Source organism: Struthio camelus, chromosome 28 (assembly GCF_040807025.1).
Source record: "Struthio camelus isolate bStrCam1 chromosome 28, bStrCam1.hap1, whole genome shotgun sequence".
Lineage (NCBI taxonomy): Eukaryota > Metazoa > Chordata > Aves > Struthioniformes > Struthionidae > Struthio > Struthio camelus.
In genome coordinates this window covers 1,757,231-1,780,389 of record NC_090969.1, presented here as the reverse complement: position 1 = coordinate 1,780,389, position 23,159 = coordinate 1,757,231, and the positions used below count along the sequence as shown (strand labels likewise).

Sequence of the window (23,159 nt, the reverse complement as noted above, 5' to 3'; positions counted from 1 at the left end):
GCACAGAAGTAGACAGTTTTTCCCCAGATAGGCAAATGAAAAATACTATTTCTCCCTACAAAACTTGATCACTTTTAGCCTTAGCCCAGGAGTGACCTACTGGTAGCCCAGACCTCCCATTTATGCTACTTTTTTGTAACTAAACTTTACTTGTTACATACATTTTACTGAGAATTTTAACCAAATGTCCTACTCGTTTTCCCCTCTTCCTCCAAATTGTTATGCAAAAAGCTGACTTGGAATGAGAATCACATGTCCTACTGGAAAGAAGGCTTGTGGTAAACAAAAGTTGTGTAATGATGATGATTTTAAAAGTGAATGGGGGAAAATCTGGAAACGGGACCATTTCAACCCATCTGGGAGAAGGTTTCTCAAAATATTAGGACTGTATACAAAAATCTTTCCTCTTCTGTTTCACTTTGGCTCAATAGTTTCTAGATGCTGGCCCATCCCAAGATAAACCAATGTAAGTGGTTCTTCTTCAGTCCCATATTTCCCAAGTATTTGAGACGCTCTTGTGATAAAGTTGTTGGTGAGATTCAAGCAGCCGTCAAGAAAGGATCAGCACAGTATCCATCATGCAGAATTCCACTGAGAATTCCATCACAAGGATGAAACATCTCATCAGTCCCATATTTTTACTTTTATCTAAATAAGTAATTTTCTGTCAAGCTGAAAGATGCCCTTAGAATGTATGTGCTCCATGCAAAATTCTGCATGGGACAAATTCTGTCTGAAAACTGCAGAGACTAAAACTTCTGTGTGACCTAGGAGCAATTATAAAGATCAAGTAAAGGTCAGGAGGACAATATATGCTTTCCTGTCAGGAGGAGCTGAGACCCAACGGACATGACCCATGATTTTCCTTGAGAGATTAAAAAGTCCCCTTTGCCTGAAATAATGATTCTTCAGCAAAAGCACAACGGTTTCTTAAAACTCAGTTCTTTTCACCTGCTTGTTGAGTTTGTGACTGACTGCTTTGGATGTAGCTCACCTTTGTCCCTGCTCGTTTCATTTTGAGAGTAGTTTGTTCCAATGTACTCTGCATCAGGCAATAGTTTAAATCATCCTCATGGATCTAGCAAGGAAGTGTTATAACCTAGGGGAGGGAACACCCACAGACCAAACAGGCCAGCTCAGTTTGGAACGATGGTTAGGTAGATGTCTGTAGAAAACCACTGCCCAAAAAGCATACATAAACCAGCTGCCTGAAGCAAACCAGCCAGTATTCAGACATCTAGAACCACTGCCTCAACCTCTGCAGGTTGCAGAGTCCCTGTTGAGAAGGCCTGCTCACAAACCCTGTGCAAAAAGAGCAGCCATCCCACGTGCCATATAATCCAGAGCATGGCATGTAGGCTGCTGTTGTTGCAACTGTCACTGGCACAATGCAGCCTTGGCACAACAGACCAAGCTACACCTGAACCTGTTGAGCTGGCTCCTGAAACAGTAATGTATGCAGGTTCAAAGAGTTGTTCACGCATCCTGCAGATGAAGGGGAGCATCCAGCAATACCTTCTTCTTTCCTGCAGAGAGTTGGTACTTTTCTCAGATGTGTCCAGATAGCTTCTTTTCTGATCCCTGCAAAGAACTAGCATAACAGTTTCCAACATACATGGACAAAAAGGACCACAGGTTCAACATGCTTCATTACCACAGAGAGAGAAAAATCACAGAATCTACTAGGGAGTGTAATTCTTTAGGGGCTATTCAAATAGCCATGTGAGTTGGCCTGGCTTTTTGTGATATTTTGTCCAGAAGTTATTCATTTACAATAGATTGTCTGGGCTTCTACAATGGATGGAGAGAGCATAGAATCTCCATGGGCTATTTATTCCTCCCCTGCAGAGAGGTCTCAAACAGGTGACATGAGTGTTCCTTTCTCAATGTTCTCATTTCCCTCCATGGACCAAAGGGGAACCAGGAGAACTCATTTAACTTCTAATTTTTGGATAGTGAGAGTGATGTGACTTGAGCCCTCCTCCAGGAGATCCAAGCTATTGAGAGACTGCCCCAAAGATTAACATTTTCAAATCATAAAGTCTATTCTTGAGTACCACTGACCCAGGAACTGCCAGCTTCCCCAGCCAACATCTGTCTCATTACAACTCAAGTCAACCTAAAACTGATCCACTGAATCTAAGTCACAGGGCCACCCCAAAACTGCCCTGGGAGTAATAAGTGAAGGTACTGAGGCTAACGCTCAGAAAATGCCTCTAAATTTTTGCAGGACCATTTAAATTTGCTTAAAATAGCAAGTGTAAGTGACTAAAATCCTGCAGATGTCTGAGAAGAAAGATCTAGTTACTTCCTGCAGCCACAGGATGTAAATCTCTGATCTTCTCAAGCCGCATTGGCTGAGCTGAGGGTTGATAAATAAGTACCAGAAGGAAATTGGCAGCTACTGCACAACAGCACAGTGGAGACAAATACAGTAGTAGATTAATAAATACAGTACTTAGATTTAATAGCCGCCCAGGTAAATGATACAGATACATATATGTAGGATTGGAATGGTAGTTCTTAATGGCTGGTTGCCTACATACCTGTGTATGTAGGGTCATAAGTCACTTAGAAAATGGGACTGTGATCACATAAGCCTAGTTAGAAAAATGATTCTCATCCCACAGACTTTCATTTTCTCCTACATTCCATTTCAGAAACTAACGATAACCTTTTTCTGTGGATGTGAAGGCAGCGGGGAAAAAAAAGGAAGAAAAGTGTCAAAAATCTTTTCGTGAAAGGGAAAAGTGAAATGCTGAGATTCTGCCAAAGCATTATACTACTTTAATTCTAAGGTTCCCCTGTTTGAATAGCATCTTACCTGCAACGATCTCTAGTACCAGTTACGCAGACACTTCAACGAGAGAGCATGAATGTTATCTCACACATGTGATAAACAATATATAAATCAGATGGAGTTTCCCTCACCCAGATCTAGATCTGAGTGAGGCTGGAAGTTGCTGTTAGACCACAGTTGCTCAAGAAAAAGAGAAACTGAACCCCAGACCAGGGCATGTTCAGAATTGCTGTGAAGGGTCAATAGTTCATGTAAAACCCTGAAGCTTCCTGAAGAGAGAAGTGTAATTAGAGGATGTCTGAGAACCCTCTGAGATGGAAGGGCTCTGTCCTGAAGAGACGGATACAAATGGGAACTGAGTTCAGCTGATTTGGGAATGCTTGGGAGGAAAAAAAATGTTCTTTTCTCTTTGCGAAACAGAAGCATTTTGTGGAAATGCATTGGTTGAATTGCATAGAACCAGGATGGAGGTTAGGATTGGGGTGGGGCAGAGACTGCCAGGCCAAAGAGCTCAGCAGAGAGATGAGGAGCTTAGCATAGTACTTGTAACTGGGCCCTCCATCAGGAGCTGCTCCATGATATGGATGTACAGAAGTGACCTGTGAACCATAGCATTTCAGATGGTAAGAAACAGCATTGCACCGCTGCTTGCATGTTTCTTTTTGGAAGGAAGCAGGACAGCAAGTAGAATAAGGTAGAGACCAAGGTATCAAGGATATCACCAATCAACTTATAACCACCAGGAGAAAAGCGGATGGAACCAATTGCTCAGTTCATAACTAGAATGACAGCAAGCTAAGGCAATAGTGAGGGAAAGAGGTAGAGGGGCCTACAAGAAAGGAGAGCTGCTGCAGGAAGCCTACACGATGGCTTTAGGTTAGACATTTGACTTTCAGAAAGCCAAGTTGGGCAGGATGAATTTCATCTAGTGAGGCTATGGGTGAGTCACTGCCTGCCTTTGTTTCGCCTTTGAGAAACTTGTCTTTGAACAGAGGGGCCTCTATTAAGGCTGGATTTTAGTCTCAGGTCTTGACCAGCAGGTATTCCTATAATACAAAATAAAGTACTGTTTCACCTTGCAGTCCCGTTAACAGATGATTAATGGCTATTTTAATAAATGGCTAATTATTTTAGGTTAACAGAGAGGTAAACAATATTAAGTCAACTTATTTGTAACTGCCCATAAGTGATCTCTATTCAGAAAATACTAATCATGTTTATAATATCTGTTAATCTCTTACTTCCTCTATAAGAACATGAAAGTATCAATTTAATATAATGTGTGAAAATAATGAAGTAATTTTCCTGTTGCTGTTATTATCAATAATTACAGCGAGTGGAAAAAGTAGAAGCTTGTTACCTTTTTACTTTATTGGCTAACTTAATGCAAAACACTGTTCTCTTATCCCCTGAGATCTCTTGAAGACTGAGCTAGTCTTGATTCTGCCACACATAGCAAGCAAACCTCAGCCAAAATAAAAATTTTTGCTATATTGAGTAACAGGAGGAGGTATGAAAGCTACAACCTAATTGTTGTAGTAGGACCATGGACTGAGAAGGCAGAGTTAGGCAGCAGCAGAACACAAGTGTCAACACAGCACACACAAGTTTGGTTTCTTGCCACAGGAGAACTCTAGCAGCTGCACAGGCTGCTGTCACGAAGAGGTACCGTAGAGTCATTCTGCGGCTGATGCCCTCAAGCTGGGGCGTGCAGTGTTGGAGCAAAGCAGAGATGAAATCTCCAAAGAGTTTCAGGAGAAGCAGTGATATGGGCAGGAGAAAAAAGAAAAATGAGGGTGACAAGGAAACTGGGTTGAACTGTAGGTTAAGATCACTGGGTATGATGAGAAAACACTACTGTCTTCTACATGCAGGTGCTTCCCAGCAGAAAAAAAGGCAATGCATACACCATCCATAATGTAAGTAGAGGAAAAAGATTAGGACAGCTTCACCATCAAGCTCTTCAGTGGGATTAAGCCAGGGAAGTCACTGTAACTTCAGCAGTTAATGCTAGCAGTCAGTGCTCACAAAGTGGCGCCTCTCAAGAGTTTGAGTCCCCAGGCACGACTTCTAGCAGCACCTCAGATCAAATAGCTTAACCAAATCCAATCCAAACCAAGGATCCAAAGGGACTAGACATTCATGGTGGGATTCATTTCACACCACCTGAGCCATTGAAGCTTATTATTTAGCCATGAGAAAGAGGATGGCCTCTCTTGAGGGAGACTTATCCTATTGATCTGAGCCACAGCCCCCTGTCTGCAAGGATTCCTTTAGCAACCAAAGGCATTAAACACCCAAGTAATATTTTCCACTTCTACAAAATTTAAGGAAATCCAAGAAATACCCTTCACAGGAAAGTTTACTCAGTGAATCTGTCTTTCTTAGCTAGACAGGAATCATAACACACTTGGTCAGAGAGTTTTGTGTCTTTTTCATCTTTTTCCAGGTGGAAAGCATGCTAAGAAGGCTAAGGTAGGCATCAAAAGACACTGATTGAGAACAGTTTTAATAACATCCCTCTCACCCCAATAGGAAATTCAAATAACATTTGTGAATAATTCTGGCAGATGTTCAGAATCCAGTAAACAACATTATCACCCTACAAAAGAAGTGGGTCCCAGTGCTGCCTTCTCTGAGCAGTGTCATTAGTTCTGGGATGTTCACCACACCCATACAATCATGCCTACATATCACCTGGGCTGATCTCCCAGTTGGATTAGAGTTGATAATTAATCCAGTCAAGGTCAGATTGATCAATTGAATAAACCACTCATTGGAATTACTGGCACCTCAATTGCTATTATTACCTCTGCAGCTGCAATAATTTTATCTGAAGGACAGCCAAACAGATTGAGAACAGGTAAAGCAACACAAAAAAACAGAGCTTTGGTTATTCTCATAGTAGACCTCCTGCCCAGCAAGAGAAGGGTCTATAGAAAAGTCACCTAGTGTAGGCCTCATCTTGTGTGATGTCCACTTCTAAATGGAAGCATTTGGCTAATGTAGTCATTTAAGCTCTCTGCAAAACTGGTGAAAAGAGACCACCACCTCCAGAAATTGATTCCCTCTATCCAGAGAATCCCTCCTTGAACGTTATCTCTTTCTCCACGGAGAAAGAGCCAAAGTTTCATCAGAGCAATACTTCTTTAACCCACCTTAGGGATAATGCTAACACTGCTTTAAAAAATAGCATTTCCTAGCCAAGAGGACTCTTCCATTAGAGAGGCTCTGCCAAGTATGTTGTGCCAATGTACAAGCTGCCATCACAAAGCACGCATCCCCACAGAATCTGGTTCCAATGGAAAGTCTGCAGCAGGTCCCCAGCCCCCTTCCCACCTCTGGGGCAGTCTCTAATATAGAGATGTTCTGCAGTTCCAGGCATGCCAAACTCCACATTCCCAGTCTCTCCTGAGGTTACAGTTGTCCCATTTGTCACAGATGGGATGAGGACCAGTCATTGGTAACCCAGAATTTGCCACATAAAGGTCCAAGAGTTTTCTGCATTCATCATTTCAACAGACCTGTGGTATCATGAGACAGATATTTCATGAGCACTTTAAACCAACATAAACTGGTACTGCCACTGAAAGATCCAACCCACCTCGTTGCTTCGTCTCACTCCCACACCTTTCCCTTCCTTGACCGGACACTAAGGCCACATGGTGTGCTAAACTGAGCATCTGACACTCTCCCAGCAAATAAGTGGATTCCTCTCTGTCATTTCACAACATTTCCCAGTTAAAAGCTCTGGCTTAGAGCAGCAATTGCACTATGTCATTTGCAGGCCAAGCTCTAAATCCAGCTTTTTCCAAAGGATTTGAACCTGGCATCAACTTTGCTCTCATTGCATGCCAGAATAGTGTCCAATCATTACTGGAGCATAGGCATTGCCAGGGAGGCCACTACCTGGGTCTGGGTCAGGAGGTTTTGCATAGCTGGCTGAGCATGGCTTGCTGAGCAACGCATCTTCCAACTCATGGTTCAATGGACCCAGGGAGGACAGCGTGCCATTACCCTCACACCAGCACTTCTTAGGGACCTGCATGTCTTGTGCTTGCTTGTTGGTGTGCACAACACTAGCGATAGGTTCATAGTTTAGGCTACCACATCCGAGTTCTTGCTCTGATCTGGAAAAGCTGTCTGGGTAAAATTTAGTATTTGGCTGCCTGTCTGGTGGCAGAAATCATCTGTGCAAGGTGTTGTACAAACAGAACCAAGTGGAACCGTGAACCCAAACAGCAGCAAGCTCCACGTGATACAAGAGACAACGATCGGGTGCAGAAATAGGAGCACATGAAAGGACTGAGGCAGTGCTTGCCACTGCCTTGGCAGCCCTCTCAGCGCACCAGCAGCCCTCTGCATTACAGAAAAGCAAGGCTGGCAGGATGCAATTCCACCTAAGCCATCTCAACAGGTTTTTCTCTCACCTGAGAAGGGATCCAAGGAAGAATATCCTTCAGCACCACAGACCCATCCTCTGCAGCCAGACATGAGCTGATTTCCTCCTCATATCTGCTAGGAGAGAGGGAAGGGATGTGAGCTGGTTGTGGGGCAGAAATGAAACTTCAGGGATCTAGGACTGTAGTATAGAAAGTGCAAAATAGATATTTCAGAGGAAAAGCCCCTCTCTATTTTCTTCTCCATTCACATATTGTTACCAAGAAGCCATCTGAGCCACAGGTGTTCTGGCTCTCTCCTGCTGCACCTTACAGGGAGACAGATTGCTAACATTGTGCAGTAAAGAATAATTGAGTAATATTTTTTACACACTTCAAACCTTTGCTGAGCCCTCTAGTGGTGCTCACCACATTCTGTGCTTTAAAAACCACCTAGAACAGCAGCGAGCTGCTCAGCTCACTGTAAAAATAACCACCGAGCCTTCAGCATGGCCAAAGGATACTTAGAGCCTGACATACCCCATTAGCATTCTTGCGCAGAGTTCCCTGCATGGACAAGCGACCCAGGGCTTTCCTCATATACCTCATGATCTTCTCTACGAGGTCCTGCACGTTCTTAGCTCTGAACCTAGCCTTCCTTTCTCACCCAAGATACTAGCAAGAAATTATCTGTGGAAGTCGATAGGTCTCCAGTTAAGGCTTAAAGTTTCTCTTCCTCTGTGAGGAAAGCTGCCATTAAAGCAGGCTAGGTTTGGTCACCAGAACTTTTTTTTTTTTTGCACCGAAAATCAGACCCGACACCCAGAAGAGATGTTTCAGCAGTTGGAGAGCATGTACTAATGCTTTGATAGCCTGGTGTCAGTAACCTCAGCCATCACAAGCTGTCAGATCCAAGCGCTAACTCCCTTGTCCAAAGCCCCATTTGCATATCTATTATTGCGGTAAGGAAAAAAGACCTATCCATCTACCCCAGAATGTTGTATCCCACCAGGAGTCCTTTTCTGTAACAGTGAACAAATTACAAGTCCTAACCTGTCAACAAAGGAGGTACATTTGTTGTTGAGGGTCTTGATCTGCTCCTTCTTCAGTTTTTGCACCTTCCAGATCTCAGGCTTGATATCTAGACTGAGGGGTGCCAGGAAGTTTTGGTTGGTGGTGACTTCTTGCATGCCAGCAGCTCAGATGGAGGGGAATTATCATATCTTTGTCCAACAACCAACCTGTTGTCACCAACAAGATTAGCCACACCATCTTATAAACACTCAGCACCAAAGCCCCCTCTTTGCTGAGGGCTTCCAACAGCTACACTTTGGAAGCACTTCTGTCCCCACCATGGAAACTTCTCCTGCAAATCCACAGTAGCCATTTCTTTCTCAGCTCAAAGCCTCAAGCTGATTCAAAAGACTCAATATCAGAGCCACTGCTGAAACCCCTTGCTCTAATGTTCTGCTGCTGACTCATACTGGTTTACTGCAAATGGATAAGGCTGCAGTACAGAAGGGGGAAGGAGAGAAAGAACAAAAGAACAAAAAAAGAGTTAAGAGACATGCAGCATGCAGCCTCTTAAGGGAGGATCAGCTTGTTGCTTTCCTATATATCTGCAGGGAATGGGGCTCAGCTGAAGTGAAAAGAAAGTAATCCAAACCAGCTGAGGGGCTTGGTTCATTGGCTGCCAGCCCAGCCTTTACTCCAGCAGGTTTCAAACACCTGTGGGACACAGAAATTTTAGAAAATTTATTCTAGGGACTTCAGAGAGTGGTTTTGTGGGAGAGGAGAAAGGGAGGCTGATCTGAAGACTTCCAGGACCAGAATGAAGCAGCTGTCTGAGTCTGAGACAGGGACCAATTTCTATTTCAGTTGACTGCGGCTTTTCTACCAAACCTTCTGCAGGTCAGGCAAGGCTGCAGCACAGACAGATCTGTTGTAAACCTTGTTATTTGCAAATGCAACACATCCCTTGTCCTTTCATCTGTCTTTATTTTTCAGTTGTGGGCAATGGCTACATTGAGAATAAAACCCCTTCCTTTAGGTAGTATTTTTCGAGACAACCTGAAACTTGCATCTTAACCCGGCCCATAATTTATGGGACAGTCAATTTGTCATCGACCTGGAGAACAAGAGCAAGTTCAGGTGTATATGAGAACAGAGCAGTGTCCCTTGCAGTTTGCAAGCCCTCTAGTGGCATTTTGTGGCCATGTCTACACTGTCTTCACCATGTGCACCAAGAAGTGAGCCCTGGTCCCCAGGCTACGGGAGGTGCAGACTTGCTTCCATCCATACTTTTAGCTAATAGTGGATGCTGTCATGTCATGCCAGGATTTTCAACAGGGCTTGCTTGCCACCAGCAATAGAACTAGTCAGAAAACGTGGAGTGTGGGGTCATGAGTATAAAGCCAGTTCTTGGGGCAGAGCTTGTAAGCGTGGGAGTGACACAAAGGGCAGAGGATCACCTGAATCCAAGCCAGAATGGATGTGAGGATGAAGAGGAGGGAGCATTGCTGTCAGCACCAGACACCAGTGATGTGGTTTCCAGAAGCTGAATTTCTGCAAATCCTGCTCTACCCATCCCAATTTTAGCTGAGAGAGCAGTGGATAAAATGGGGACGGGAAGCAACTGAAAGCACACCACGCTCCCAGATGGCACTCAACCAGGCCACCTGGCTATGTGGGAGCAGACACTTTTTTCAGAGGCACACAATGAAGGAACAGTATGTGATCTGCTTGCAGTTCATTGAGCATTGTCACAGACCGATAGGGCTGGGATGAAAGGGCACTTAACAGTTGGCAGTCTTTACAATCAAAGTTGAAATGAATACAAGGTTAGATGAAGAGCACAGATTCTCCTGCAAACCTCTACCTAATGCTCCAGAAAATGGACTTTGTTGGCTCCCGATAGAGCAGTCAGCAAGATTCATCCTGCTGGCACAAAACACCTCTGGAGACTGACAACAGAAACGAGTTTCACTTGTGATGAATTCAAGACAAGAACAGCTAGGATCAAAAGAGGGAAGAAAGGAGATGCTTTAGCAACCAAAAGGAAAGCAGAGGAGTATAACTTGCAAAAACAAACAGAATAACTCCTCTTTGCTCCTTAACTAAATTTCTCTGGCAGTTATAAAGCTTTCCATATGGTGTTTTCCACACACAGCCTAATGCAGAAAGAAAGAGTGCAATGATTTGTGAAAGGTGAATTATGGAAGAAGAGCTAGTTGAGATGATGTTAAGTGAGTCCTGTAACCTCTCTGCGGCTCAGATCCATTGCCCTAAACATCTCATCCTTCAAGACTGCTCTGGACGTATGTGCCATGTAAATACAGTAGCAAGGAGGCAGAAGTAAATTGACTCTCAAGTGATAACAAAGCAATGCTACTCATAAAGGCAAATGTTTTCTGCCTACCAGCTGTTCATTATCCTGCCCAATAAGACTATAGAATGGGTGAGTCTTCTCTGTATTTGTACGGTACCCAACCCAAGGTAAGCAATCTTGTTTGCTCCTGAGGCCCTCCCATAATAAACATGATTAGTAACAATTAAAAATTCATTACAGCTCTAATTACAGCCAATATAATGTGGATTCATTCCCCAATAAGCTCATAAAATATTAAGCATATTATATGTCTTTCCATGCTCCAGTGTAAAGAACAGTTCACCTCCCACAAACAGGGTTATACAACAGACACCTACGTGGTTCTCCTTGCCTTCCAAAGCTTCCTGTACATGGCAATCTCAGTGTCTAGGGCCTTCATGAGAGGTCCTAATATTCCTTCAGTGCATGGGCAAGCTCCTCTTTGTCTTCACTGAGGACTTTGCAGAGTTCATCCGATTTGCTTTTGGCACCCTTAAGGGCGGGATCTCCTTTCTGTTCCACCTCAGCAATGCTTAACTGGAGCTGAGCACACTGCTGTGGAGGAAAGAGTGTTCTGTCTCTTACCAGCTAGGGCCTGACCGTCCCCTCTGCCCCAAGGTGTCTAGCCACCACTGGTCTTGCGTGAAACCACTTGGTGGCTTAACCGGTCATCAATCCCATGTTGTATCTCACAACCCTGTGTTACTAGGACTGAATGATGGAGACCCAGTGGAAAACTCTACAAGTGAGACGTTTGCCATTTCACTTTGAACTCCAATCTTTGCAAGCCAAAAATGATCCGAAAATGCAGCCCAGTTCTCTTTAGCACCAACTTTGGACTTTTCATTCCACAGGCTTCAGCTCCTATGACTTTTCTAGCGACTTAGTGGCTACTGTCTCCTTTTCTAAGCCTTAAAGCAGGCCTGCATAATGGACCCCAGCTCTCAGTCCATCTGCCTCCTTGCGTGCCTCTCTGTTTACCAGCCTTTTTACTACCAACTTTACCTCCTTTAATTTTTTAACTCATATGCACAGCTCCACTGAAATCCCTGGCACAGGATATTCCTATTCAACACTGGGGGATAGGTTTCATATTAGTACAAACAGCACATACCCCTCTCTGTAGAAAACCAGAACTTAGAAACAACCAACAAAATGTTCTGTATTTTTTCATCCTCTGTGTTCAAAAAATGACAACAGCTCTACCAAAAAAGTGTTGATAATTGAATGGGTGTCATTGCTTGATCACACTGAGGCTGTTTCACACTTGCTTTCAAACAAAACAGACTCCTTTGCTACAAATATGAATCTACTTTTTAACTAGAGCTAGCACCTATCAAAATGCTCCATGGGGCAAATGAAGGGAAGCCCAGTCATTGGACTGTTAAAATCTTTGATTCAAGCATGATGCACCTGAGCAATTAACATTATTCCATTTTTCATGAGCACAGCAGATGGGAAAGATAAACTCTAGCAACTCCATTTTACAGCCTGGCCCCTCTCCAGGAAAAACTTAGGGAACTTATAAAAGTGTGTGCCTTTTTGTGGGATAGAGCCCGCAGCTGGAGCAACAGTAAGCAATTCGTGGCATTTATTACTACATGGAGCTGGCAGGTCTGGGCTGAGCACTCAGTTGTGTCATTTAGCACCAGGAAAACATGCAGAAGGGATCTATCTGAGGCACAGTGGTATCTCTGGCTTCCTGGATTTACAAGGGGCTGCTTTCAAAACACCACAGATCTTCACTTTCTTTGACCTCCTCTTAAGGAAGCCCCCAGGAACACTCTAGGTCTTTGCACCATCTTGATCTGTAACTGGCCTTGGACTTTTCACTGAGATGAGGAACTAGGAGATGACTTTCTGATCTCTCCCATCCCAACCTACAAATTCATGCCTAAGCCAGGGAGCATTGGTCCTCGAATATGCTCTTCTTCTGTGTGGGACAAGAGGACAGAGAGAAGCATTTACTACGGCTGCAGAGAAAGCCACGTCATTAGGAAGACCCTAGGAATGAAATTCTGTCATGCTGCTGAGCCCTTACGCCCTGCAGAAAGAGGGAAGGGCTTCAAGCTGGCCTGCACAGATCAGGGAAGGTGATGGAGGCAGAAGGCAGGTGATATACTGGGGAAGAACTCAAACTTCCTGGCAAGCCAGTCCTGCCAGTGGAGCAGAGATTAGATAGCAACCAAATCCGGCCAGGCTAAAAGGAAAATTGGAGAAATTATTGGGTGACTGAGAGAAAAGGCTGTTACAGATGATTTTAAAAAGAGCAGAAAGAGGTACTTTAAGAGAGTCTAAAAACACAGTGATTTTTTTTCCAATTCTAAATAAATATATTTTTGCATTCTCCTGCATTGCTTTTTCCCTACGTTACTCCAAAATCCCAATGCTGTTGCTTTAGAAAAGCTTGATTAACTAAAAATTATCACCAAAAAATTACCACCAAAACCCAAATTCTTTGTAACAGACGGGGGAGCACTAATGCCCCAAGCAATGCAGGTTGTTATTGCAAATCAACTTATTATTCTTTCACCAAACAGAAAATTGTTGGGAGAAAGACTTGCTCAAAAGCTGCTTTGAATCAAAGAATATTTTAGAATCATGTCACTGATTATACAAACAAGAGAATAAGGCATACTATAGCATGGTAGAAACATCAGATTAAGAAGTCAGATGCATCAACTGAGAGAAATATTTGAAGGAAAAAAAAGGAAAACCAGCGTGAAAATAATACTAATGCAGATAAGAATTACTCTTTCTTCCTCCTTTGTTTTTCCGTTTAGATGGCAAGGACTCTGGAATTAGGATCTGCTCCATTTCCATACTTTTTCTCATAAACGCTGAGCTCACACCAGCGTATTACATGCACAATAGTACAGTCAGGGTTGATTCACCTCCTGGTCCAAATCTTGCTCCTCCCAACCCTTAAGAAGAATCCAGCCAAGCGTTAATCAAATTAATCTGCTTGCAATGGGATATCATTTATGGAGGGCTAATAACCAACCTGGCTAGGCAACCTGGAGTTGTAATGGTAGGTTTGAGGTTGTGTCTCATCCTTTCACGCTGCTTTCGTTATGAGTAATTCCTGTCCAGGCACCATCTTCAGGCCTTCCGGCTGCTCACGTCCATGTTGCCAGGGCCCATGTAAGAGCCCTGCTTGTCAGATAGAGGGTGCTATGCACCCTCGCGAAGCTGCCTTGATGGGGTTCGATTGGCCACTAAAATACAGGACAATACCCTTTATAAATGCATTAACTGCCACACACACAGCAGACCTGCATGCTTGTGTCCCAGTCTCCTGGTTGAGGACTCCAGCACGCTGGGGTGGAGCTCGAGGCAGTGCAGGGGCCCATGTGCTGCTGCACGGCGCACCCGCAGTTGAGCCAGCTGGGAGCGGTGTGTCGGGAGTGGTGGGTAGCCCCCTTGCACCAACTGTCATGTTAACCTCTGGCGTGGGCTGCCCCATCCCACCTGCCACCACAGCCACCACGGTCACACTGTGCCATCCCACCTACCAGGACACCTGCCATGGTCAAACTGTCCCATCCCACCTGCCACCACCCCACCTGCCACGGTCACACTGTGCCATCCCACCTGCCAGGACACCTGCCATGCTCCAGTGCCGCGTCCCCCACCACTGCCATGACCTGCCCCCCCCCGCCCCCGCCACATGGCTCACAGCCCTGCAGCACCTTCTTTGGGGTCCCTGTGGAGCAACAGTCAGGGTGTCCCAGGCCAGAAGAAACAACTGCACCACCTGAGCTAGAGGAACAGCCATGCTGTGGCAGGGACCTGCTTCTCCCAAAGATACCCTGGTCCTGCAGCAGCCCACCCCTCCTTTTTTTTTTTTTTTTTTTGCAAGTAAGCTGTTGCTTATCCTCCCAGGTAAAAAAGCTGCAACTTTACTTGGCTTAGCTCCGTTTCAGCCCCCACCAAAGCTCTTTGTGCTTCCACAAGGAAATCGGCCCCCAGGCCTCACCTCCTGCACTTTGCAGCTGGAGCGTTTCTCTAACATGGCTTTTCTTCCTGGACCTGTAGCCGTCGTTCCTGCAGAGACCTGACGTGCACAGACCCTGTGCGCTACTGTCCGTACTGTCTGTACTATTTTTATCAGCGTAGTTCTATTTCAATGGGTATAAAACCCACTTCATCCAAACTTGACTCTTTCCCTTTTCAATCTCACAACCACTGGGGGAAAAAAAAAAACTTCTTCCAAAATAATTCTGCTTCTAGCAAATAAACCAAGTTGAATTGTGTGGTCCATGGTTTCCTAACACACTTCAGTGGATTCAGCTGGGGTAGAAAATCTGTTCTCAGTAATTTCTGCTGTAGGAGAGACCTCGCCACCGTAGCATTGTATTGCTATTCCTTATTCCAAAACACAAAACATGTTTTCCCCTCAGGCTCTTCCCCGAGGGAACCTTAAATGATACTATGACACAAAGATATCATTTGACTTGTCTGCAGTTTATTGGTGATGAAAGAATCCAGAGGAGATGGAGCATTGGTAGAAAGCAGCAGTGCAATAAGATTCATGTAACAACACATTTTGAAGCAAGCATTATGCCCTGCTAATTTTCAATACAGTCATACACATGGCAGGTGTAAAGAAGAGGGAAGGGAACCTCTGAAATACTAAAGCTGCCAAATTACTCCACCTGGGGAAGATGGTTGTCTTCAGAGAGGTGTTCCTCACTCTTAAATCTGCCTGTGAGACATCATAACGTTTCTTCTGCTTACATGAATCCCTGACACAGCTAAAACAAGCATGTAGACAACATGCAGGACATGCAAGAGTTGCAAGGAAAACACGGTGGTTGAAAAAGAGATCTTAAGAAGTGAAAGGAAAGAGCAGTTTTATACACACTCCTACTCAGCCAGCACAGCAGCCAAGGCATAACAGCCAGAACATACAGCAAGAGAGGCAGAGCCCTTGGATGAACTCTTCAGTGACTGGTATCCACAAGAGAGATATTTCTTAATGGGGCTGTAAACATTTCATCCCTGGAGACTGGTAAAGCTCAGACAGGAGCCAGGCTCTGCCAACAGGATAGTATTTTACTACAAAACTCCTTTTGAGGAGGAGGCAGGATGATTTAAGGAAGCTGGGAGCTATAAGGGAAACAGTTCATTTCTTTGCTGGATGCTGGATCTGGACTTGAGGGGCTGCGTCGCTGGCCAAAGATGGGAGATGCCTCTTTCCTTTGAGGGCCTGAGATCAGGGCTCAGTATTTTACACCTGAAGATTTGACTGTAGTGGTTGTGACACATCTCCGTACGGAGGAGGATCCACTGCTGGAAGCAAAGCCGCCACCTCCAGAAGAGAAGCCACCACTGAGTATTCCTCCTCCCACTCCACAGCTGCCTCCTCCAACTGCACACACTCCTCCTCCCATGCCGCTGCCGGCTCCAAAGCCTCCAGCTCGGCCTCCAGCAATGGTGGTTCTGCCTACTACAGCTGGAAGAGAAACACAGGCTTACTGTTCACCAAATGGCAACCTGGGAATCCTAATGAGACCCAGCATGAAAGCCTTTCTGCAAGGAAGAGAATGCACAGATACTTACAGACATTTACGTTGGAAAGGTTATCTCCACACAGCCTATGAAGGGAAAGAAATACAAGTTATTGATCTAATACAATAGAAGGCACTTCAGCTAAGAATTACACTGCATTTTCCCAAATACTACTTTTATTTTCTGTTCTTTTTAACCTTAGCCAAAATCATTGGGGCATATTCAGAGTCTTGTTTCTATTTTGAATCTAAAAAAAGATTAATTCAGAGTGCAGATTTACGTGGGTTCTGACAGATGATGAAACCTCAATCCATCCTAAGCAGTAACAGTCCCTCTATCAGGCTACAATGAAAGCAGATTTCACCTGTTCTCCTCTCCCTCCAGCAGTTTCCTGTACATGGCAATCTCAACATCCAATGCAATCTTGATGTTGAGCAGCTCCTGGTATTCCTTCAACAAGCGAGCCAGCTCCTCCTTGTCTTTCTGCAGGGCAGATTCCAGCTCTTCCAGTTTCCTCCTAGCATCCTTGAGAGCCATCTCACCACGCTCCTCTGCCTCAGCAATAGCTGCCTGCAGCTGCTGGTTCTGCAAAAGAAGAAAGACAATTTCTCAGTTCCTTTCCACATCCCCTCCACTGGAGCAGTCCCCAAAGCACAACCAGGGTGGAAAAGCAGCAGGAACACCATCCTGGCCACCCACCTCATGCCAGTAGCCAACGAGGTGCTCATGAACCCTTACCTGCTTCTTCACATTCTCAATTTCGGTCCGCAGCCTCTGGACGTTCCTGGTCAGCTCTTGGATCTCTATCTTGGTGTTGCGGAGGCTGTCCCCATGCCTTCCAGCAGTGCTCTGCAGCTCCTCGTACTGACAGCACAGAGACAAAGCAGCCCTTGAGTGACACAAGCTCCAGAGAACTCAACAAGTTTCCTTGCTGCGCGGCCAGGAAGGCAGGGAGCAATAGCGAGCATCCGAGCTTCCTCAGCTGCTTCAGAACTCACCCGGCTCTGGTACCAAGCCTCAGCCTCAGCCCTGCTGTTCTGAGCAATCTGTTCGTACTGGCGTCTGACTTCCTCAATGATGCTGTCCAGATCCAGGTGCCGGCTGTTATCCATAGACACCACCACGGACAAGTCCCGGCTGATTGTCTGCATCTGAGAGAGCTCCTGCAACCAAGACGGGAATTAACCTGACCTTCTGAGGAGGTGAGAGGAGAGCAGCAGTTCCAGGGAGCCCAAGTGACTCTCCAGGCTACGTCCATGTGGGCACCTAGGCAAACCTCAGTGCCTCTACTCAGAACATGCCTCATTAGAACTCCAGCCATCCAAGGGGGAGACAGAGCTCCTTACCTCCTCGTAGATGCACCTCAGGAAGTTGATTTCATCGGTCAGAGCTCCCACCTTTGCTTCCAACTCTACTTTAGTCATGTAGGCGCAGTCCACATCCTGAAGGGAAGGTCACACAGATAAAGAACCTTTGCCTCCAAGCCCAGAAGAGCTGCTGGCAGCCAATGCCTCCCGTTGGAAGCTGCCCTTCCTCGTGCTGCCTTCCTCCAGTGCCTTCCCAATCTGTCCCCCACTCCCCCCCCCTACACACACACACACACACACACACACACACACACACACACACACACTCTCTCGTGGTGCCTCTGTGACTCACCTTCTTGAGCACCACAAACTCATTCTCAGCAGCGGTGCGCCTGTTAATTTCTTCTTCATACCTGTTGAAGGGGAAAAGATGAGCTGAGTCTGTTGGATTGCTCACCGGTCAGTCGGTCAAACCACCCACCCTAGAAACCTCGGTCCTTGTTCTCCAGTGCTCCAGAGCAGAGGGAAGGTGGTGCTGAAATCTCAGAGTTGGCTTAGCGCTCCTGCCCTGGTGGCTACTTCTTCCATCCCAGGCCACTGCACTTACTTGGTCTTGTAATCCTCAACGTATTGCCGCATGCTCTGCAGTTCCGACTCCAGCTGTCCCCTCTGTCCCACGAGAGACTCTAGCTTCCTCCTCAGGTTCTGGATGTAATTTTCGAAGAGGACATCGAGGTTCTTCCTTGGCCCAGTAGGCCCTTGCTGTTGCAGGAGCTCCCACTTGGTGGAGAGAACCTTGTTCTGTTGCTCCAGGAAGCGAACCTGAAAGCCCACAAAGGGGAGTTTAAGATATTCACCCTGGGATCCTGGGAGACGTGGCAGGGCTCAAGCACTGTGCTTATTTGGGCAGCCAACCGAATCATTTCTCAAATGCCCAACAGAACCGAATGTGGTTGAAAGCCAATCTTCCAATAAAAAGATTCCTCCCTTCTTTATAAGATATTTCTCCTCTTTTTTCAATTATCTGTAGGAAAGGTTAGGATTTTACACATTTCCTAAATACAACATTTGGCCTGCATTAATTTGAAAAAGAGTTAGATAATTCTTCCAAAACCTTCCAAAGAATGAGATTAGATATGTCTATATACCTGAGAACATTTCCCATGTCAGGTACAAAGAGTATTCAGAACATATCTCTTATATTTAAAAGAATATGCTGTGGAGCATGTTTACAACCAATGTTCTCCTATTGCAGACAAGCTAAAGAACATTAGTTTGTACTTAGCTGAAAAAAATCCCACCCTGTCAGGAATAAATTGAAAACTCATTCATACATTCAAGGTATAAGTTCCTTGAGAAGAAAATATCATTGAAAAATGACAGACTAGAAAGAACTACTTAGGATAGTTGAGTCTGCTGTGATCACTTCAGCCTGACTTTGCAGAGAACACTAGAAATAAAAGCTAAGGAAGCATTTGGACCAGACGATTCTAGAGAAAGTCCTTTGATTTTCCTGTGGATGTAAAATTTTCACATTTCCTTAGGAGAACTCAATGAGATCACTGCCAGCCTTCCAGACCTGCCAACACTGAGCTGAGAAGGACAATATGTCCCTCTCCACAGCACAAGAAAGTTTCTGAGAGTCCCCATTCCCAAACAAGTACAGTTCCATCCTCTCACCTTGTCAATGAAAGAGGCAAACTGATTGTTAAGAGTCTTGATCTGTTCCTTCTCCTGGCACTTCACTTGCTGGATCTGGGGGTCAATCTCGACATGGACTGGCCGAAGGAGGCTTGGGTCAACCTGCACCGGGTGAATGCCCCCAGGGAACCCAGGGCCACCTCTCACAGAGCCACCAAAGCTGCCTATTCCTCCACCAATGACACCTCCTCCAAAGCTGCAAATTCCTCCTCCATAGCTTCCACCAAAGCCACCAATTCTACATCCATATCCACCGCCATAAGAGCCACCCAGGGAAATCCTTCCACTTCCACCCATGTTATGAAGGCTCCTGCTGCTAAAACCTCCACAATGTCCGCCGCCTCCAGTTCCCCTGGATGTGGAGAACGAACTATAGCTGATCCTGCTTCTGCCCCCGCTTCCTCCAAAGCCACCACCGATGGCAGAGCAAGAGCTGTATCCCCTTTTGCTCCCGCCTCCAAAGCTTCTACAGATTGACTGCCGAGACATGGCTGTTTCTTCTAAGTAGAGTCGCGGAGAGAAGAAAGATCAACAGAGCTTGCTGCAGAGGGATGAGTGCAGAGAGAAGTGTGCACAGTCTTCTCTGACTCCACAGCTTCAGGCATTCCCTTTTATCCGTTTCAGGAGATGGGCTGGGTCTACATGGGCGTGAAGAGGAAACAAATTTATTGTCTTCATTAGCTTTGTGTGGTTAACAGATTTTTGCCAAATGTTGACTCCACCCAGAATTACACTTTGCAACATAGAAAAGAATAAAAGAGCAAGAACAGTGAAACAGGTCTCAATGAGTAAGTGGACTCTCATATCTCTATGGCATCTGGAAATACATCTTTTACAGTGATGTAGTCATGTTCATCCCTCCTCCCACCTTTCCATCCATTCTTAATGATTTCTCCGTTTATCTGGATCTGGATCTTTTGCACCGAAGCACAATGTCAGGCAAGCCTTTTGGTCAAAATCAACTAGAACGAGACTTTCACAATTCCCCCAAACACACCCCAAATCTCTTTTTTATGTGGAAAACTGCTGATTGCTTTCCAGGAAGCAGTTTCCCAATGTAAAGCAAGAATGCCACACATTAACATTTAACAAGGGTCAGCATTTCTTTTTTAACCAGGAAGGAGGTGCTTAGCTCCTCTGCTTACCATCGCTTGGGATGGGAGTGCCTTCTCCTTCTAGAGCAAATTCTTGTAGAATGTGTCTCCTAGAGTCTGCAGTAACCAAGTATCAAGACTGTGAACACTTTGGGAGTGCAATGAACAGGAGAACGCAGATGGCCAAGCTCCTTCCTTGTGCTTTTCCAATGGATATAGGGAATGCCGAGCCTGCAGAGGAATGGAATGACATTTCAAGCACTTGATGTGGTGGTAATGATGACGGGAGACAAACAAATAGCAGAGAAATATAGGCAGAGATATCAATGACTTCTTAAGATAACTTTTTTTAATTAAGTTGGTAAATAAATAATGTGGCTGGGTCTTTCATATTGTATCATTTCCAAAAGGGGGATATAAAAGGAGGAAGAAGCTCTGAGGCTCTCTTAAGTAGTTATAGTTAAGAACGTTGCTGTATATCAAGTTCATTTTAGATGTATGGCAAGGACACCTTAGACTACAGTAAAATTACTTGCAGGTAGGTGGGGAGGGCGGCTTCCAGACTAAATTCACTGTAGAAAAAAATGTGATTTCAGGACACCAGTTTCTGCTCCAAACTACTGAAAAATAATGTTCAATATCATGCGCGAGCTACCTAGCAATGAAGTAGGAGGTTCACTTGTAAGAAAACTTGTAGATATCTCACGGGTCTTAATAGACAGATATAAATTTTAGATATATACATGAACTTTTAGAAAAAAAATCTTTTTTCCTTGAGATTAGCTATTAAAAATAATCAATGTGTCAAAGCAAATATATTTTACAGTCATTTAATCACTTCAGAAGTCTGAAATATTATACTGTATTTAAGTTTCCAAGGTTGAATATACCTGTTCCTTAGGTCTTCAGAAAGACCCATAAGACAAGTAAAGGTTCTTTGAAAACATCACAGGGGATCAGTTTTTGGCAACAGATGCTTTAAAGTCTTGGAAAAACCTAGCCCAGAGAATCATTTGCAAAAGCCATTAGGGCAATCGGGAACATAAATGCCACTGATCGGCAGTGAGACAGAGGCGACTAGAAGCCACAGTCACTTCACAGGAAAGCTGTAGCCTTTGGTACCCTTGAGGGACTCGAGTAATGTTTAGCTGAGGGTAATCCAGATGTGTGTGGCATGCCCTCTGTGGCAGGCTGCAGCCGGGGAATGAGCAGCCAGCCCTACAGCAGGAAGGGCACTCCTTCCCTTTCAAAAGCATCTTAAATTAAGAGGGTCTAATTGGATGGTGGTTGTCGCCAGCACAGACGCTTAAGTGCTCCAGTTCATTCTGCAGTCCAGGGCACCCCCTGCAAACGTGCAGTCCCTGGGAGGGTAGCTCAGAGTCCTCAGGGGAAAAACCAGGCTGCCTCTTCTCTTGGCCTCCCTCCAGATTGCCAAACACACGGTGCCGGCTTTCTCCATAAACTCACTCATAACATCCCACATGGCAGCGCCACGACCAGCGGGAAGATTTGTTGAGTCAGCCAAATACCTAGATGCTGACCATGTTCTACACGCACAGATAAAATGCCCAGATTGAGTCAGCCTGACGTCTTCAGACAAGATTTGAAGATTATTCCAGACCTAGACTCACATCAGCCTCCTCCAGGTAAAACTTGCTAGACAGCCTGTGCTCCAGCCATCCCTTCAGATCTCCTATGCAAGGAGCTGTGCACAGCAAAAGCCTCAACACTAGGCAAAAGAAACCCTGCAGAGAAAGCAGCATTAGCAGACCAAGCCAGGCTGCAACTTCAGGTCACGCACGGCAAAGCAAATCTGGCAAGAAGCGTAGATGAGGACACCACAATGGGTCCTCACAGCAATCCCACAAGAGTGTGTTTCAGATTCGAAGGCTAAACTTTAGCCTACGTTTCTTTTAAGAGCCAAAGCAGTTGACTCGTCCGCAAGCCAAATCCCAAAGCGCTCTGGCACAACGCCCTCTTCTGAAAGGCACTGCCTTCTCATCCTCGCCTGTTCTGGCCAAGCACCGCCATGCTTCCCAGCACTGGCACTGCTCTACTGCCCTTAGGAGTGAGTAGAAGGCCCTCTTCCAAGAGCCCCGGCACCATTCCCCATTGCAAGTGCCTGCAGCCTTGCCTGGACCTCTTCCTAAGTCCACAGCTTCCCGACCTGTTACGGGGACACTGGCACCTCAGCGCAGGTTGTTGTGGGAGTCCTGAACCACTGCTGAAAGTGGTTTGTGTCTCTTTGATCTCGTCTTGTGGTGGAAGACCTGAGGCACAGCACAGATCAAACACATCAGCGCTCCATTCACGTCCCACTCCTAGTCCCGCCCCAGAGCCAGAGCCAGAGCCAGACCAAAACTCTCTCTCACTTGCTCTCAACGTAGAGGAAAACCTCTTGGCGACTTAGTTGACTTTTCAGAGAGCGGATGGGTACCTGAGTGGGGATGCGGAGACGACTCGTCCCCTCTCAGTGCCTCACGTTCCCACTGCCAGTCAATGCAGGGGAGGAGGAGTCAGTGCTCCTCAAGCGCTCCTGGAGCTCACAGAGTGCTGGGCTTTGCAGCCTGCCTGGCCAAAGCCTTCCTGTGCACCTGCGGAAAGCTGCTTGGCCTCCATCCACACCAACACTTAGAGGCAGCTGCAGGACAGGTGCCCTCTCCCCACTGCCCACGAGACCTCTGCCGCTGCCACCTTCTCCTGACACCAAGCAGAGTCTGCGCTGATGCAGGAAGCTCAGATGAACTAACAAGAGCAGGCTGATCTGTCGCCCGCTCCCTCCCTAGCCCTGCCGATTTCCATCATCAGCATCTTTGGGTCTCCACTGGTGTAGCCGTGACACACTGACAGTCACAGTCCTGCACAAAGTCCTTTTTCCTGCACAAAGCCCAGAGTTTTCTGCATTTGGGCACTAATCTGGCTGACAGGAGTCAAGAGGCACCACCAAAGCCTGCACACTTGCCCAGCTCCCTCCACGCGCCCTTTCAGTTCCCTCAT

At 45.7% G+C, this 23,159-nt stretch overlaps 1 protein-coding gene and 1 long non-coding RNA gene across 2 annotated transcripts; both read right to left on the bottom strand.

Moving 5' to 3' along the window:
• Window positions 1–6,301: 6,301 nt before the first annotated feature.
• Window positions 6,302–13,602, bottom strand: LOC138062589 (uncharacterized). Its single transcript, XR_011136533.1, has 3 exons — window positions 13,551–13,602; window positions 7,231–7,315; window positions 6,302–6,324 (listed from the first exon to the last, which is right to left on the bottom strand). It is a non-coding gene; the product is annotated as an uncharacterized lncRNA (long non-coding RNA).
• Window positions 13,603–15,000: 1,398 nt separating this feature from the next.
• Window positions 15,001–19,653, bottom strand: LOC104152337 (keratin, type II cytoskeletal 6A-like). Its single transcript, XM_009687647.2, has 9 exons — window positions 19,048–19,653; window positions 17,975–18,189; window positions 17,720–17,780; window positions 17,407–17,502; window positions 17,059–17,223; window positions 16,799–16,924; window positions 16,425–16,645; window positions 16,112–16,146; window positions 15,001–16,004 (listed from the first exon to the last, which is right to left on the bottom strand). The coding sequence occupies exons 1-9, from the start codon at window positions 19,555–19,557 to the stop codon at window positions 15,772–15,774; spliced, it is 1,662 nt and encodes a 553-aa protein (XP_009685942.1). The 5' UTR covers window positions 19,558–19,653; the 3' UTR covers window positions 15,001–15,771.
• Between the last annotated feature and the right edge of the window lie 3,506 nt (window positions 19,654–23,159).

Coding starts and splice junctions, on each gene's coding strand:
- LOC104152337 (XM_009687647.2), bottom strand. CDS start 19,557: ATGTCTCGGCAGTCAATCTGTAGAAGCTTTGGAGGCGGGAGCAAAAGG. Junction 17,781..17,974: donor GTTGAGGATTACAAGACCAA/GTAAGTGCAGTG, acceptor CCCCTTCAACAG/GTATGAAGAAGAAATTAACA. Junction 16,925..17,058: donor AGGCTTGGTACCAGAGCCGG/GTGAGTTCTGAA, acceptor CTGTGCTGTCAG/TACGAGGAGCTGCAGAGCAC.